Here is a 20,000-nt window from a genome sequence, read left to right on the forward strand (position 1 = left end):
CATACATACACCTGTATATATAATACGCATGCACACACACACATGCATATATATACGTATGAGCGTGTGTGTACTTGTTCACTAGATTAGAGATTCCAGCTGTCTGCATATGTAGCTTCGTATAATTGTGAATATGCCTTGTAGAAAAGTTAACTTTATAATATTGCAGTTAAATATTGATGTGGTGTATGTTAGGAAAGCATTTAAAAAAATATGCGTGTGTGTCTGACGAAGAAAAAAATGTGCCGTTTCGATAATTTTTTAAACCTATCTAAACACGTTTGTTACATTAGCCTCATTAGTAAACTAATGATTAATGAATTGTGTGAAAGATTGTGCTGATAGAAAATGCGTTCTGAATTCACTGCGAACGGTTGTTTTGTGGGTGGTTATTCAGTTGCTACTTCAATATCTGCTTTCTTTTCCGATATTGTTATATCTGATCTTATGACCCTTTCCTGTTCATATTTCCTTGATTCGTGACACCTGTCACCCTGCTCACAAATCTAAATTAATAAAAGAAGCAATAATGTTAATTTATACATTTGACAACATATTACATACATCACGCGTTATTATAAGTCTTGCTTGGACCTTCAGTTTTTCCATAGCAAATCACAACAAACTTCAAAACTCAACAAAAACAAGGCACCAAGAATTATCATAGACTACTCATTGATCACTTGGACCCTTGTCTAATACACAACGTTTACTTGGTCTCTCAACCTGTTAGGAACAGCAGCCAATTAACTTCAAATTACATCCTATAGTCTTACTCTCAGAAAAGACGTTAGCTCATGTAACCCTACATGCATATCAGAAAGACAATATAGTCATGGTTAGAACGCTTTTGATCTTGGGTCTGTTGGATCAGGATTGACTTGAAGTTAAGCCACGACAATGGTGAAACCTAAATACTCAAAATTGGATCAGGATTGACTTGAAGTTAAGCCACGACAATGGTGAAACCTAAATACTCAAAATAAAAGATCATTTGAACATGCGAGGAGCCCAATTTGCAGTTGCTACAAGTTCCAACACATACAGTCTCTTTTTACATATAGCCATCCCCAACACACTATTATAAACTTGAAATAGCAACCAAATTTTCCTCACATTTAATCCTATCGTCTAGAACAGACGGTCAAGACGTATAAAGCTGTTCTGAACATATACAACCCGAGGGAAAAAAACTAAGTGGTTATGGTTAGAGTGTCTTTGATTATATGTTTGCTCATTCCGGGTTAGCCTGGAACTAAATAATAACAACTACATTATCCTAAGAACACTACCATTCCCATACACACCAAAAATAGCGGCATCGTTAGCCGCATTAACCCTGCCACTATATTGGGATATGTGCACATCGCATGAGATTGGTGCAAATCAGGGTCACATAAAGCACACCCCAATAATGGACTACCTTAGCCATTCCATTGACTGACAAGACATCAAAACATAAGTGTTAAATGAGAATTAATAAATTAAAAATTAAATTTTCTTGTGAGCCAGAACCGTGCTAAATTATAGCCGAACAATATTAAAATGTTCGAGTAACAAGAAAAAAATGCATGTTTTCAACAATTTTTTTTTGTTTATTTGTCTTCTAAGCTGTTATGATTTACCATTTGCATGGCATGGGAAAAGTAACAAACACACTATAGTAGTCCTTTCCCTTGGTACCCTAACTTTGCTTAGTATGTTAATGGTCGTTGATCAGATCCTAGAGTTCATGAACACGATGGTTATGAGTTTGAACTCTGACTAAGTCCACTTTGCTCATAACCACTGTAACCACCATCCGAACCTAGAGACGTACAGGAACAGACTGGCGAAAATGCGATGTGTAACCTAGGCTTTCATTGGCAACCTTTTACGAGAAGCAGGCCACAAGAGACGTGGTTCATCATTATAAGCGGGTCGCATTATTAAAGGAATTCAAGGTAGATTTTCGTTAGGCGTGCCATTCATTAAGTTCCGCGGGCCGTAGGTTACCCGTGACGAGTCTAAACAGTCATACTTCACACCATACTTTAAATCACTGTATGCCTGTGTATACAGTCCCCTATTAGGTGGAAGTTTCATATATCTGGAAAACTGGATCTGAGAGTCGCATCTAGTTTCTCAACTACTTAACATCCTTGAGATAGCAGTCAAATCTTCTTTGTTGTGTTTAAACAGACACACAGTGGAAAATATAATCCGGTTTACACAATGTCTAAAAAAAGATAGGATGGGTCACATTGGAGTGCTTTTGATCACAGATTTGTTCGATCGTGGCTGGCCTGGGGCTAAACTATCAATCTATCTGCATACTTTCTCGATCGTGGCTGACCTTAGGTTAAACAGCAATCCAAATTTATAAATATTTTCTTCATTGAGAGAAACGGGAACGCCCCTCTCGGGTTTTTCCCCATTTTAAATGCCATTTTATTTTTATATTTTTCTCTGGAAGTATCTTTTGAGAAATCCAATCAACTCAATTACTTGAAGTAACTTTAAAGAATCGACTTATTTTCTTTTAGTTATAAGCTTTTTCGAACTCAAGTAATTTTTTTTTAATGATTTAACCCTTTATTAGCTAGTTTTTGTTTTGCAGAATTTGTATATATAAATATATGTATGTATAAAACGAATACATAGATTATATATATATATATATATATATATATATATATATATGTATGTATATATATACACACACACACACATATACATATACGTATATATACACATACATATGAGTCTGAGTATTTGTGCGCGCGCGCATTTTGTATGTATAATGTATTTAATGTGTATAAACTATATGTATATATATGGGGGAGTATGTACTCTAATATGCGCGTATGTTTTTTTTTATAACAGTTTTATTTGCAAAAAGCTTTAATATAAAATCATAGTTATATTAGGAAGTATTTAGAAGGAAGTTGTGTTAAGTTCATAGCATTTTTTACACATTTATCTTCTAGTCTAATAAGCTTTCTAAGTAAATATTATTATTCAATTTGAAGTATTATTGAAATAAAAATATGATTTAAATGAAGAAGATTTAATGTTCACAATAAAACACTATTTTTTTCCTTGTTTTGTCCGTTGTCTTAGAGACGATTTTCAAGTATCAGTTCTTACTTCTGAGGAAGAACACACGCGCACGCATTAGCTTGTGTGTGCGTGTGTACCGCACGCGCGCGTGTTCCTTTAATTTTTACACGTGCATACATAAACCAGGTGCACATGCATATATGTGTGTATATGTGTGTGTGAGAGAGAGAGAGAGGGGGGAGAGAAATGTTAAAAATATAATTTAGAAGTGTAAAGTGTTTAGCGATATCTTTCAAGTTCTAGTTTTGATTTTGTCACAGCTAGAGAATGTAGCCTAGTGTTTTCTTGTTTTGTTTTATTTTGTTTTTTCCTTCTTCTCTCTTAAAATATCACTGACAATTCTTGCAACTCTTTGAATATACTCGTTTTTATATATATATGAAAACATTTTGAGGACTGGCTGTGACGAAGGAAAAATCTAAGAACTTTTAGGTTTACAGGTAATATTTCCAACCACTGAAATATATTTTAACTTAGAAACAAACACACACACACACACACACACACACACACACACACAAACAACCCTTTGTAAGGATCGAACCATTCATCCTTTGCTTACCGGTAAAACATGTTTCAGAATGCACAAAAGTTTGGGTTCACTTCTTATTGCCGTGTAAGACTGACTGCTTGTTTGTTCAGTAGCAAATGTTCTGATATTACTAAGTATAAAGACTCCCCTATTGATCTGAAATGGGAACCTACAACTGATTTAATGTTTGTTTGTTGCATTTATTTCACGTTGACTGATATGTATTGTGTGTGTGTGTGTGAATCTTTGTCTTTCTACCTTTCAACAATAATCATGAGGATAATGACTTTAAAAATACACCTTTTTCACGCTTTATTTTCATGTGTCAATAGAATGAAAGAACAATTCTTTTTAAGCGTCTTAATTATTTTAGTTTTCTTAAACCATTTTTCATACAATATGTGTATATATATATACATATATATATACATATAAGTTATAAATGCCGTCCGGCTCCGGTGGCATACTTTTCATTATTACTGGTTAATAATACCTTCACCTGGATAATGTTTGGACTAGTTAACACTTCTAGAAACTTCCTAATGTATTATTATATTACCTGATTTACAAAGAGAAGGGAAACATTGAGATCTATCTTGTCTTTTTCATTCATTTAGTAATCTTAATTACTGTAATTTTAAAGAATGTCCAAGTCGCTACTTTTCTTGTTACTATATTTTATATAACTGAAATAGATATATATTTTAAAATAATCATTAGCTGTTTATTGAATTGAGTAAATTGGTGAAGATTTGTTTCTTGACACTGTATTAGAAGGCATTTTAATAGTTTGTTTTGTTTTCTTTCTGTATTTGTAGCTTCAGCAGAATGGAACTGGGGGAGACGTCTGCCATCTCTGAAGACAAAAAGTATACAGTGCAGCTGGTGACCAAGTTCACATGTAAATATTGTGCCATGCAATTTGCTTCGTTGCGGGATATGCAGCTGCATGTACTATCACATACTCACGGTAAAACATTGCATAGTTGCACTGTGTGTGGAAGGTCTTATACAACTCCTTCGAAACTCCAACGTCACGTTCGTGTACACAGTGGTGAGAGACCCTACATGTGCAATTTGTGTGGGCGGCGTTTCACACGTTCTGACCATGTCAAACAGCACATGAAGGTACACCAGCCACACAGACAGAAGAATATGTGCCGTATCTGTGGAGTGCGCTTTGCTCGTTCTTCTCTTCTTGGTAGTCACCTTCGTCGACACAGCATTCTTCTAATTCATGTTTGTCGACGTTGTGGTGAGGGTTTCCAGGAAGCTGAAGAGCTGGATCTTCATAGAAAACTGCATAAAATAAAAAGTAACTTACGGCCGAATGGACGACGACGTAGCCGTGGAGCTCCTGTAGATATGTCTGCATTAACGAGCGGACCACCTGATGATATCAACCCGAAAATACCATCTGAAGGGAAATGGGTAGGCTGTGCTAGATTCTGTGTAGCACAGGTATCTACCAGCAATAGTAAGATTATCCGAATGTCAGCATCAGAAAACGAAGATCACGAAGGTGATGAGACTTCAAACAAAAACGAGATAGAGTTCATTAAGCAGGAAGTACAGTATCCTAGTATGGAATCTGAAGAACAACAGTCTTTATCATCTGAAAGAAGTAACTATCAGATGTCTATTTCTACCAGCTACACCTTGGCCAAATCTTTAGTAGACAATCAATTTAGAAGGTTTTCTGCTGAGTCAGAGAAAATGTTTATTCTTCCAAGTAGTACAGAGGCAAATCAGGGAATATCGTTACGAAAGTCTGAATCTGTAAACAACCAGTTTGGTGGTGCTGTCGTACCAACAGAGCCGTCATCTTGTCCAGAAATGTTGCGAAATTCTCTGTCTTCACCTGAAATTTCTCGACAAACACTGTCATCACCAGAAATTTCTCAACAAAGATTACCATCACCAGAGGTTTCTCATGAAACATTGAGTGCACTTAAGGCTGTGATTAAACGAGAACCTGGCTGTGCAAAAGAACAAGATTCTCAATATCCAATGAGTTTACTTGCAAGAAACTCTGTAGCTATGTCCCAATGTCCACCATTCATGAAATATCCAGAAGATCTTTCCCAACAAACACAAATTCGACAGAGAAATATTTCTAGCCCAGCATCTGTAAATGGTAAAAGGCTCAGTAAATGTGACCATTGTGGAATGTGGTTTGAGGATTTTGGAATATACATGCTCCATAGTAGCTTACACTCAGCTGATGAAACAGATCCTTTCACTTGCAGAAAATGTCTAAAAAAGCTTGGAAACCGATTAGAATTCATGGCTCACCTTGTTTGGCACTTGGATCCAGAGCTCCATATTTAATTTAAGAGGATTTCTTCGAATAAGTGAGTATTTATTTTAATGCTTTTTGAAATTGTGTTTTTTTTTTAATTACTTATTCAGATTCAAAGATCTTCAAATTTTGGGGGGATTTCTGTTTTTATTTTTTTCCCTGCTCAGTATCTAATTAATTTTCTCTAAAGCAACATAAAAGGGCAAAAAGTAGTAAAAAAATGTTAAAATCTTTTGAAGTATATTTGTATGTTTTAATTTTGTTCGTTTTCCTCTAAAGAAAAAAAAAGGAAAACATTGAAATATGCTTAAATTTGTACAAAATGAAATGTGGCTGTATGTGTGTAAAAAGAGAAGAATAATTACTTTTAAAAGATTTAGAAATGTTGAAAGCTCAATTTCTTTTATTAATAGTTCTTTTAGGCTCTTTATGTTGATTATTAAAATTCTAATTTAAAAGATGACACTCATTCTTAAGTAAAAAGTATATGACAGTTAAATGTTAAATATGCAAAAAAAACATTGAAATTGGTAGCCAAGAATGTGTGAATGACCGGGCAAAAATTTCAAAACCCCTTGCTTAAAAGAAAAAGAAAAAAATTATTAAAATATTGAATTTCATATTTGCCTTTAAATGTTTGTATTTTCAATACAGACTTTGTGACTGTTGCTGTTTTTTTATTTATACTTCTTGTTTTTGTTTTATATTTCCTCTCTCCCACTCTCACTCACTCACTCACTCACTGTCTCTGTCTGTCTCTCTTTCTCTCACTCTTTTATACAAAATATTTTTTTAAATGTTGTTTCAATGTAATTTTTGAAATGATTTTGTGAATACTTTTAGAAATAGTTTGTTATTTGCAAAGGGCCTATTGCCAGAATGTGCCAAATTCCTTGCTCTGCCAGTGAGATAAAAGACTGGATTGTTAGACTTTTACACTGTTGGCAGAACTTTAGCAAATATTCTTGCTATTTTGAAATATGAGAATGGATGTTTGTTTGGTGTTACCAAACTTATACATTGGGTCCAACTGTCCTTACATAGCCATAGTATAGAACTTCAGATTATAAAAAAATGAATGATGATGATGATGATAATTCTTTCTAGTATAGGCACAAGGTCTGAAATTTGTGAAGAAGGTGCTAGTTGATTACACTGGCCCCAGTGCTCACCTGAGATTTATTTTATCAACTCCAAAAGGATGAAAGGTAAAGTAAACCATGGCAGAATTTGAACTCAGAACACGAAACCAGGAGAAATACCACTAAGCATTTTATCTGTCATGTTAATCAGTCTTCCAGGTCACTACCTGATGATGATGATGATGATTTAAAATTTTGGTACAAGGCTAGCAAGTTTGAGGGATAGGGTAAGTCAATTACATTGACCCCCAGTGCTCAGCTGGTACGTATTCTGTCAACCCCGAAAGGATGTAAGACAAAGCTGAAATCAGCAGCATTTGAACTCAGAACGTAAAGTCGGAAGAAATGCCACCAAGCATTTTATCTGGCATGTTAACAAATCTGCCAGCTCACCACCTCAATAATAATAATAATAATAATAATAATGATAATAGTTTCAAATTTTAGCCCAAGGCCAGCAGTTTTTTGGAAGGGGCCAAGTCAATGAAATCAACCCCAGGGCTGAACTGTTACTTATCTTATCGACTTTAAAAGGATATAATACAAAGTTGACCTCACCAGTATTTGAACTCAGAGTGTAAAAACTGACAAAATTTTGCTAAGCATTTTGCCCAGTGTGCTAAGTAATAATAATAATTAGTTCTGATTTAGCAAGCAGTTTTGAAGGTTAGGGTTTAATTGATACCCTTGACTCCAGTATTCAACTGGTACTTTCTTTTATTGATCCTGAAAGTACAAAAGGTACAGTTAACTTCAAGGATTTGAACTGAGAAGGAAGCATAACTAAATAAATATCACAAGGTACTCTTTTTAGAGCTCTAATGATTCTCTCACCCACTGCTCTAAATAATAATAATAATAATAATAATAATAATAACGGTTTTAAATTTTGCCACAAGGGCAGCCATTTTGGGGGAGGGGATGAGTTGATTACATCAACATCCCCCCCCCCCCCCAGTCATCAACTGGTACTTATTTTATCAAGGATGAACGGCAAAGTCAACCTTGGCAGAATTCGAACTCAGATCGGAGCGACGGGCGAAATACTGCTAAGCATTTCGTCCAGCATGCTAACTATTCTGCCAGCTCGCTGCCTTCTAAATAATAATAATAATAAGTATTATTATTGTCATTATTGTTATTATCTATTCTTTTCATCTCAGGTTTTGTTGGAACTCCTGGAGTCTTGCATGCATAGCAGGCTTGCTGCCTGCAGCCTACTGTATATCATGCTATCTGTTCTTTTCAACTTATACTTTCCTAATTATTCTGGCTATGTCAAGGAGGCAAATCTTTTGTAACAGTTCTACTGGGCACTCTATTTCAATTTCCTTTATATTCCTCTTGATGCTTTCTGATACTGTCTCCCAAGGAACCAACAATTATTAGCACTTTCTTCACCTTCTTCATTTTCCATAGCCAGGCTATTTCATACTTAAGTAGATTGTATATATATATCTATTTTTTGACTTCCTTCTAGACTATTTGTGAGTCAAAGGGACATGCAACATCAACTATATAGCATGTGGTGAATCTTGTCCACCACCACTAGGTCCGGTCTGTTATGCTCTAGCACCTGATCTGTTTTTTGCAAGTCTCTGACTCCACCATTCTCTACGGGTTGTGTTCATATCATGTCTTACCTCTATCTTGCTCCCGCTTTATTATTATTATTATTATTATTATTTCTAACATAGGCACAAGACCAGATAATAAAAGGGAGGGGGTTTAGTCACATAAATTGGCTTCAGTACTTAACTGGTTGTTTATTTCATGAACTCTGGAGGGATGAAAGCTAAGTTGACTTGTCCAGGATTTGGACTCCGAGCAAAAAGAGCTGGAATAAATTTCCTTCATTTTGTCAACTCTGGAAGAATGAAAGGTAGAATTTACTCCACAGGATTTGAGATCAGAATTTAAAGGCTGGATGAAATATTGACTTTCTAATGATTCTCCCACTTCATAATAATGATAATTATGAATATGATCTTCCTGTAGGTATCTTTTAAAATTTTAAATTGTCTTGATAGGAATTAGTTTCTTTTCATCCCTAGTCTTTTGCTAATCTACATATTTCAGGTTTTACATTGTATGTTTAATGCAGAATTCCTCCCAGCTTAACTCATCTTTCATTACCATACATGATAACATTAGTGGTATATCATAAACTTTCTTTCTTTGAACATTCTTTTATTGTGAGGGTTGTTTGATAATTCAAATTTCCTTGCCTTTCTACATTTACTAGAAACAAATCTTATTAATAGCTCCTGGTCAAACTATTTTTTTTTTCCTCTTCTGCTAATTCTGCTTTGTAAGATGATACTGCACGCTGCTTCATCCAATCCATGTCAGCATTGATAAACAGGCATAGAACTGACTGTGATGGTGATATGATGAACAAGGAAGGATTCATTATTGTAGAATCTATGTAAGCATGATTCAACAGTACTGTCATTCATTTATTCTAGAAAATCTAATAAAAGAAATCTAATTTGCTGTTGTTATAGGAGCAGACTTAGGAAGCATTGCTTTCACACACACACACACACACACACACAGAAGTGTATGTGTGTGTGTGTGTGTGCATGAGAGAGAGAGAGCAAGAGATAGAGAGAGAGAGCAAGAGATAGAGAGAGAGAGAAGTCTATATAATAATAATAGTATAGCTGCAAGTTGTAAATGACTTTTGGCCATAGAATTCAGTGAATTATGAAAATGTTCTGTTGCCTTCAGAGTCTCCTCTGCTTGACACATGGTTGGTCAAGTAGAGAGAATGTTGCACAATTGGTCAAGGAACCCCAGTTCCTATTCTTTTGTTAACTTTATTGTTTTGTATGGGCAACATTCTTAACTCTCAGTTAACCTGTCGAATTCACCTAGCTATAAAATATGTATCACAAGATAATATAATTCATAATATTGTTTACTTGTGAAGTAGGCATGGTATGTTTGAGTGTCTCGGTTTGATTTCATGTGACAGCGTCTTGGGCAGATGTCTTCTATTATATATATATCCTTGAGTTGACCAAATAACCTTGTGAGTAAAATTTGGTAGATGGAAACTGTACTGAAGCCTGTTATGGACAAGTGTGAAAGAAATACTCATCAGCAACAAAGCTTGGCAAACTAATGCTTTGAGCAAAGATCTTTACCTTCACCCGAGTTGCTTAGCTAATCACTTGTAACTCTTACTGTAGGAAAAACTGTGAAATAACAATAGGTCCTTTGGAAATCCCAAACCAGTAGTAAGGATTATCACTGATAGAAGCTTGCTTCACAACCATTAAGTCTTCAGTTCAGTCTTATTGCAACATGGCTTGGGTAAGTGTCTTTCACTATAACCCTGGGCAGACAAAAGCCTTGTGAGTGGATTTGATAGACAGAAACTGAAAGAAGCCCATTGTATCTTTTTTCTTTCATCTGTTTCAGTCATTAGTCAGCAGCCATGTTGGGACACTGCCCTAAAGAATTTTTAGTGGAATGAATTGACCCCAGTACTTTTGTTTTTTTCTTTCTTTGAGCCTGGCACTTATTCTATTCATCTCTTGCTCAAATACTAAGTTATGGAGACATAAAAACACCAGCACTGATTTTCAAGCGCTGGTGGGACACACACACTCAGATATCTATATACATGATGGGCTTCTTTCAGTTCCCATCTACCAAATCCGCTCACAAGGATTTGGTCAGCCTAAGGCTATAGTAGAAGACACTTGCCCAAGGTGTCATGCAGTGGGACTGAACCTGGGACTATGTAGATGGAAAGCAGGGATAATGTATATGTATATATGGAAAAAGTTTTGTATATATAATCCAAATAAGAAGGTAAAGAAAGAGTTTAGCAGTTCAAATACTGAAACAAGTAAAAGGTAAAAGATATAAGGTTAACGTTTTTCTTGGGTAATCTTTTGATTTTAAATTGTTTTTAACCCTATAGCATTTAAACTGGCCATATCCAGCTGAAATATTCTACCTGTTCTATATTCAAATCAGCAAGATCTATCCTCTCAACAATGTTATTCTGAAAATAAACAATCACATCAAAATCTCAAAGGAATAAGATTATGTATGATCAATTTAAAACAATGTGAATAAATAGGTATTACATTTGACAGAGTAATTTGAATGCTGAATGGTTAAATATATATTTGTGCAGTGTAAAAACTGATAATGTAAATAAATAAAACTAAAAGTAATAAGCGATTTGTTGATTTACAGTACTAAGTTTGGTTCAGTTTGTAAGAAAACATACTTGCATTCAGTTATATAGCCCCTTCTTACAATCACTTACATCCTTATTTAGCTGTAACCTCTACTTGCAATCGACTATGTCCCTTAATTGCAATCAGTTACACCCATTTTGTATTAACATGTTGTTTCATTGTGGCAATACAAATTATGAAATACTCTACAATATCTATTTTGATGATTTAGAGCAGGCATTAGCAATCTTTTATGAGAAGTGGGCCAAATGAGACATGGCTCATCATCAACCAGGTTACACTACTAAAAAAATATTGAAGGTAATTTTTCATTAGATGTGACATTCAGAAAGTCCCATAAATTGCTCATGATTGATCTAGGGGTTATGCTTCTCAACTGTATTACTACTAATGATAATAATGAATAAGAAATTGTAAGAATATAGGCAATGAAGAGAGTAACTGTCATCTCAATAGTTGTGGGAGCACTAACAATCAAGTTTGAGAAATTAGAATTGATATGCAGGTTGGACATGCTCAAAAAAACTGATCTATTTGCTACAACGAGGCTTTTGAGATTGATACTTGGGTGTTAAGTATTGTGGAAAGAGGGCCTGTGTCGACCTTTGACATTTTGTTGTCTGCTCTCACTATTAACTGAAGCAAGTAAAATCAAGAACTCTTAGAAGTAAAAAAAAATAGCGATAAATGATAATGATGCTTTCAAATTTTGGTACCAGGCCAGCTTGTTTAACAGAAAGGGGCAAGTAAATTACTTCAACCCCAGTACTTGACTGGTACTTATATTATCAACCCCGAAAGAATGAAAAGCAAAGTCAACTTGGTAGAATTTGAACTCTGAAGAAACGCCACTAAGTATTTTGTCTAACATGCTAACAATTCTGCCAGCTCACCACCTTAATAAATAATCCCTTCTACTAAAGCCACAAGGCTTGAAATTTAGTGGAGAGGAGGCTATCATTTATATCGACCTCAGTGCAACAGAATGAAATGTGAAGTCAGTCGTGTAGAATTTGAACTTGGAACATAGAAAATGGACAAAACACCACTAAGCATTTTGTCCAACATGCTAATAATTCAGCCACCTTTCCACCTTCACCACCTTAACAATAATAATTATAATAATAATGGTTTCAAATTTTGGCACAAGGCCAGTAAGTTTGAAGGATGGGATAAGTCGATTACATTTAGTAAGTTGATTACAGCTGGAACTTATTTTATCAGCCCCGAAAGGATAAAAGCAAAGTCTACCTCAGCGGAATGTAAAGACATGAAATGTCGCTAAGCATTTTGCCTGGCAAGCCAACAATTCTGCCAGCTCGCCGCCTTAATAATGATGATGATGATGATAATCCTTCCTAATTTTGGCACAAGGTCAGCAATTTTGATGGGAGGGAAGTTGATTACATAGACTCCTACCTATTTTACCAACCATGAAAGGATGGAAAGCAAAGTTGATTTTGGTGGAATTTGAACTTAAAATGTGAAGCTGGAATAAATGCTGCTAAGTATTTTGTCCAGTGCAGTAATGATTGCCAGCTTACTTCCTTAATAGTCCTTCCTGCTATAGGCACAAAGCCTGAAACTTTGGGGAAAGGGGCTAGTCAATTAGATTGACCCTAGTGCGTAACTGGTACTTATTTCATAGACCCCAAAAGGATGAAAGGCAAAGTCAACCTTGACGGAATTTGAACTCAAAATGTAAGGATGGACAAAATGCCGCTAAGCATTTTGTCTGGCATGCTAACGGTTTTGCCAGCTTAGCCCCTTAATAATAGCATTTCTAATTCAGACACAAAGCCAGAAATTTTGATGTAAAAAAAAAGTGTTTGTTGATATCATCAGCCCCAATGATACACAGGTACTTTACGTTATTGGCCCTGGAATGATGCAAAAGCAAAGATGACTTTGGTGAAATTTGAGCTGAGAATGTAAATAACTGGATTGAATACTGCTAGGCATTTTGTCCAATGTTCTATCAATTCTGCAAACCTTTGCTATAATACTATCAAGAGTTATTATTATTTGGTGTCCATTGCTAGTACATACATCATCTCTGACTAAATAGAGATGAGAGTAATCAAGATCAAATATTTGTGATCCATGGATTTTAAGTTCCATTGTAAAGTTATTCTGACATGTAGAGGAGAAAAAAATTCTATAGTATTTTATTGCTCAATTGATGTATTAAAAAAAAAAAAGCAAGAACAAAAAATAACACTGACAAATTAACAAAAAAGACTTCTTAAAAACAGGAAAAAAATATCACCATCATACTTTATATAATTTTTTTATACTCACATGATTTAGTTTCAAAGAGTTCTTTCAGCAGAATAGTTTTGAGTTCATAATTCAACAATTGACATTATGCTGTGGCCTGTTAATCTCCAAATCTCTTTCCATTCTTACTAAGCAGTCAAGTAGGTGAGATAAGAGAGAGAGGGGATGGGGAGAGAGAGAGAGAAGGGCCTTGTTGTCTGTAATATTAACACTGAATTTTCTCAGTCAACAGTGGTATAGAATGGTTAGTTAGAGAATTTATTCTTGAACTAATATTGGTTTCAAATTATAGCACAAGGCCAGCAATTTCCAGGGAGGGGCTTTGTTGATTACATCGACTCCAGTGTTCAACTCGTACTTATTTCAACCCTCCCCCTTCCCCTGAAAGGATCAAAAGCAAAGTAAATCCTGGTGGCATTTGAACTCAGAATGTAAAGTCAGAAGAAATGCCGCTAAGCATTTTGCCCAGCATGCTAATGATTCGGCCAGCTCGCTGCCTTAAATTCTTACAACAATATTAACTATTTTTTTAACAAAATATTGTATCATATATATTTGTTCCAGCCCTTTATGTTCTGAGTTCAAATCCTGCCAGAGTCAACTTTGCCTTTCATCCTTTTGGCATCAATAAAATAAAACGTCTGTCATGTGCTGAGGTTGATGCTATTGACTAAATCTACCCCCTCCCAACACACATACACATACACACAAATTCCAGGCTTTGTAATGATGCTAGAAAATCATTAAGAGCAGTGCATTGGCATAATTGTTAGAGCTTATGGCATTTAGTCTTGAGTTCATATCCTATTGAGGTCTACTCTGTTTTTCATTCTTTCAGGGTTTGATAAAATAAATTTCCATTCAAGGACTGTGGTCGATGTAATTGACTAATCCTCACCCCTCAAAAGTGTTGACCCTGTGCCTAAACCAGAAACCATTATTATTATTATTATTATTATTAATCATCAACGGCGAACTGGCAGAAGCATTAGCAAGCTGGGCAAAATTCTTAGCGGCATTTTGACCACTTTCTTTATGTTCTGAGTACAAATTCTTCCAAGGTTGACTTCACCTTTCATCCTTTCGGGGTCGAAAAAATAAATACCAGTTGAACTCTGGGGTCAATGTAATTGACTTACTCCCTCCCCCGAAATTGCTAGCCTTATGCCAAATTTTGAAACCATCATCATCATCATTATTATTATTGTATGTTCAGCTTTTGCTTTGTATTTGTACAAGTTGACTTTAAGTCTCACCCAGAGACCTCAACAGACAACAAGTTAGAAGATTATTATTATTATTGAGTGAGATAGCAGTGCATGCCATCAAAGTGACACTGGGGTACAAATATACGAAACCCAATATACCCATCATGACTACCTGTCTGATAAGGGTACACCAGGCACATGCATCACAACCACATGTGCACAACATGGTGACCTTATATCAAGATAAACATCGCATGACCTTGCAGGTGGGGCCCAGTTAGAATTTTCTTCAGGTTGAATAGCCCATCCCACTCAAGAGGACTCTGAATGATGAACAAAACACCCATATTTCCAGAGGTGAATTATTCAAACCCCAAAGACTTCCTCTCAACACATGGCTATGATGCTCTCCCACTACTTCTGCTCGTGATCAGAGATGCATATATCGTCAGCCACTAAGGGACATGATCAACTGGTTAAGTTTAAACAACTGACAAGCAAATCTGTGGTATTGGACAGAATATTTGCTGTAGCCCATCTTTTCTACCAAGATAAAAATATGGTACATAATAAAACTTCCAATCAGTTAATATCAGAAGCCATGAGAGCCACTTCCTGGTACTGCATCATCATCATCATCATCATCATCATCATCATTATTATTAAGTCTGTGAGCTGACAGAATAATTAGCACACTAGACAAAATGCTTAGCAGCATTTTGTTTGTCTTTATGCTCAGAGTCCAAATTCTGCTTAACTTTTCATCCTTTCAGCACCAGCTGAGCAATGGGGTCAATATAATCAGCAAGTCACCTACCCTGGAATTTCAGGCTTTGTGCTATAGTAGAAACGGTATTGGCTCAATGAAATAAGTAACAGTTGAACATTGGGGTCAGTGTAATTGACTAGCATCCTCCCCCAATATTGCAGGCCTTGTGCCTATAGTAAAAAGGATTATTGTTATTATTGTAGTAGTAGTAGTAGTAGTAGCACATATGGTTCAAGAAAGAGAGCAAGTAATGCAGCATGAACAAACGTTGAAGATGGTAGAAATGTGTGACTCAACAAACTTTATGCTGTTGTGCTGGAGTTCTGTTGTATAAATCGGTGGGTAACCCCAGGTAACTCTGGTGCCATGGTAGAAGGGACCAAAACATCTACAGAGCTGCTTCACTGCCTGATGTGACACTGATTCCTGTACTCAGAAATGGAGTACAGCAGCACCCCTCAGCACTCTTGTGTTTACCCTAAAAGCTAAAAGTAGTAGTGGTGGTTGTGGTCATTGTTGTCTTTAGTTATGTCTGTTTCTAGCCTAAATTCAAATCTACCTTGGTCTAATGTGTCTTTAATCATCTCTTCTGAGTCAATGACACATGCCAATCAATTATTGTACTCCATTACATCAAGTGTTCCCTCTCCTCATATATATATAGTATCATGCCCATGTTGGACATCTATTTCCTCTTGCACTTACACTCAGTATATTCTATCATTTCCTCTTTGTCACTTTCTGAAATATCTTTTTAAACAGGTATATGATATTATAAGATATGTCATTCCTCCTCATCAGTATGTACAAAATGGATAAATTATTTCTGTGGTCATGTTTTGTTTCATATTTCACTGTGGGCATTTTATTCTGTTTATGGGCAAGTCAGCCAACCTCAATTTTTAACTTCTGGGCAAAGTTGTCTATGACAAATTGATGTCCTCTACAGTTGGAAAATTATAGAACTAACCATTTGAATTCTTGTTTGTTTTGTGGGATGATTGATCTACCTACTAAAGCTCTGTACCTCTTACTACACATTAGACTGATTTTGAAGTAGATTTACTTGTGTGTTTAAGACATCTTTATAGCTATAGTTCATCTCATCTGTATTCTTGATTTCAGATCAACTGTTAATACTTTTCAATTTGATTTTCAGCATATTTTGATTGAATGGCAGTGATTCTAATGCCAAACATCTGTTTGGACTGATTTGGTTTATGCTTTGCTCGTAAAGAATGTAATACACTTGCAAAATGTTATGCTATCTAATCACATTTTTGGGTGTATGTCATGCCAATACTTTACTCTTTTCATCAGATGTTATTTAAAAATTGTGTTTAATCATTATTGAATAGTCCTAGTTTAACTGTGCCCAAGTTGACAATGACTCAGAAGCTGTTGTGTAATTTATAAGTTCATTGCACTCTGATAAGTGTTGTCTTAGTCATTTCATACTCCAACAGGTAGAAGCATTCCATTTGAAAGATTGATGAAAATAAAGTTAGGAGTTATTTCTCAGAAGACTTGTTTTGACCCTTTTAGATACCAACCCACCTAAGAACAGCATTGATTCCATGATACAAGCTTCCCATTTTAAGGTGATCTTTTAAAGTGAACCTAAATTTGGATGAATTCTTGACTTATGTTGAAATCTTAATTTATGTTGCAGATTTATGACAAAATTATTTTACTAAATCCTTCATTATTTTTCAAGGCAGACACATTAACACGCCTAGCAAAATGTTTAGTGGCATTTTACCCATCTTTACGTTCTGTGTTCAAATTCCACTGAGGGTGACTGTGCCTTTCATGCTTTCGGAGTCAGTAAAATAAGTAACAGTTGATTAGTAATTGACTCAGCCCACCCAAAATTCAAAATTAATATTAATTGAAACAGAGGCAGTGTATTTCAATGGATATACATATGGTAATGAATGTGTTATGGTTCTAGTTCCATCTATGTGTGTAGAGGCCACATGTATAGATTTAGTTGTTTCAACAATGATTGGAAGATATTAACCCTTCACTATTCGGATATTCTGCCAAATGTAATGTTTATTTATTCACATGGTTTTGAATTAATCATGCATTGTCTCTTAGCTTTGAAATTTTGATGATGTGATTGTATATTTTTAGTATGACATTGTAAAGTAGATGTGAAAGCCCAAATCTAACCCGGCTCAAATGACTTGATCTAACCCGGATCTAACCTGGGTCATATGGGCGAGGGGGTCTGATGTTGAAAGATCTGAAACACTGTGAGATCTCCAAGACATTGCTGATAATTCATCTCAGAGCATCTGTGAAATGTATCTTAAAACTAGAATTAACAGTTTGGTGTGTATGGATGAAATTTAGTCTCAGGACAACCAGCTTTCATTTTTATGATAATTTTGTTTTTAATTTAGCTATCAGCAATAATAAAGATAATAGTGATGGTTTAGTAATATTTCACTATTATAAAAGACTCCCTTCGATCATGAATGACCATGGGATTGCACCTAGAAAGTTACCTTCCAAGGCACAAGTCCTGGCAAGGTTGATAATGAAAGACCAGCAGTCGCCCATGCATGCCGGCCTCCCCTCTCCATGCCACTGATGTTATCCAAGGGAAAGGCAAAGGCTAATACAGCTTGGCACCAATGACATTGCAACTTATTTCTACAGCTGAGTGAACTGGAGCAACATGAAATAAAGTGTCTTGCTCAAGAGCACAACACACAACCCAGTCTGGGAATCAAACTCACTAACTCATGATTGTGAGCCTGACACTCTAACCACTGAGCCATGTGCCTTCACTAAAGCAAAACAGAGGCACCTGTTGTAGTCTATATGGTTCGGTATCATGTGACAAACATTGGTCTACAGTAAGTTTCAGTTCTGCATATTTTTTCTGTTCTTTTCCAAAAGATGTGTTGAGAAAATTTTGGAACCTGGTTTCTATCCAGCACTAGAACTCTCTCACTTTCTTTTCAGAGCTAGTATTTTACCAGAAATCACAAATTGTTATTGTTATATTGTTGCTTAGCATTGATATACCATTATTTTAATTCATCCATTTATTATTTAAATGATCATAATAATAATATATTTCAAACATAATATGTATTTTAGTCTGTATCAAATATGTTTCATTACAAGTACATAAGTATTGCACTTGTGTGGAATTTACCGAAGTGAAGACAACATTGGACAGATGCCAGACTTGGGTGAATGCTCTCAAGTTGTTGGCTCTAGATAATATTCATTTACAAGAATGACAACAAAAAAATCTAGAGTATATAACTGTCTATAATTGAATCATTTCCAAATAAAACCTTTATTGAAAAAGCAAGGCATCACACCTAAGATGTTGCATTGTGAGTAAAGCAACTCAACTTACTTAGGACTGACTGAAAAATTAGTAGTATTGCATCATAATTTTACAACATTTATTTCTTTCTAAAACTCTTCCTCCCACATCTTGTTTGTACATATATAAAGTGGTAGGCCCTATTCAATCCATATCACTTCATAATTACATTAAAATACTGAAAAGTGAGTTAAATTGAGTGGAATACCATCAGTAAAAATATTAAAAACAAAACTAAAAAATGATTTGAAAATGTAAATAAATTGTAAAGATTTGACAATGTTTAGAATAATTTGAATATTTTAAACTTGTAAGTTTGTTTAATATTTAGAAAGAAAAACAACAGTCTGGCAGTTTATTATCAGGTGGAGTACCCCAGTTTCTTCACGTTTGTTGTTTTTGGCTTGTCATCAAGAGACACATCATTGCTATCTTGCAATAATTGGGGAGTTTATTAAAACAGCAGTCGTGTTTCTTTGATATGATTACATGCTTCCTGGGACTCGATTCTTCCAATCACACAGATTTTTAACAAACCGCACTGTTTTTAGAGCAGATTAGTAATGAAACAAACTTGATAGTATAGGCAAAAGGTGACATTACTGGTAAATGATTCATAACTTTATTTTCCTACCTAGAGTTGGGATTGTTGCGAGTCTTCTCCATTTTGCTCTGTTCCCTATGTCCTTGCCTCTTCAACCTCTTGCCTCCGTTTCATCTTTCTTCATGTTTTTCATAGTCGCCCTCCTCTGCATCCTTTCATGTACATTTCCATCACTCCACTCAATGTGACACTTTCATCCTTCCTGAGCACATGACCTTGCCACCATCCCAAATACTGTTCACAACATCCATTTCTGGGCGCTGTATTCCTGTAATTCTCTCTCTCTCTCTTTCTCTCTCTCTCTCTCTCTCTCTCTCTTTCTCTCTCTTTCTCTCTCTCTCTCTCTCTCTCTTTCTCTCTCTCTCTCTCTCTCTCTTTCTCTCTCTCTCTCTCTCTCTGGTCATCCACTGAACTATTTCTATTTCATTTCCAGCAACTTCTGTTGTTCCGCATTCATTATTCATAGTATTTTCCCTATGCTCA

The 20,000-nt window shown here is 35.4% G+C and overlaps 1 protein-coding gene across 6 annotated transcripts in view; it reads left to right on the forward strand.

Moving 5' to 3' along the window:
* The window catches only part of LOC106880022 (uncharacterized), an 80,839-nt gene that overhangs the window by 7,188 nt on the left and 53,651 nt on the right, over positions 1-20,000 (forward strand). For 5 of the 6 annotated variants that reach the window (XR_016243430.1, XR_016243429.1, XM_089358711.1 and 2 more), the window contains one exon: positions 4,453-5,988. Coding sequence is in view for 4 of the 6 variants with exons in the window: in XM_089358711.1 (XP_089214837.1) it covers positions 4,453-5,965 (1,513 nt within the window). In the remaining 2 variants the exon portion in view is untranslated. Of the gene's footprint in view, positions 1-3,273; positions 3,543-4,452; positions 5,989-20,000 lie in introns of those variants that run through there. The other variant, XM_089358715.1, reaches the window with a different exon arrangement.

The sequence above is a fragment of the Octopus bimaculoides genome, chromosome 10 (assembly GCF_046866305.1).
Source record: "Octopus bimaculoides isolate indiv1 chromosome 10, ASM4686630v1, whole genome shotgun sequence".
NCBI lineage: Eukaryota > Metazoa > Mollusca > Cephalopoda > Octopoda > Octopodidae > Octopus > Octopus bimaculoides.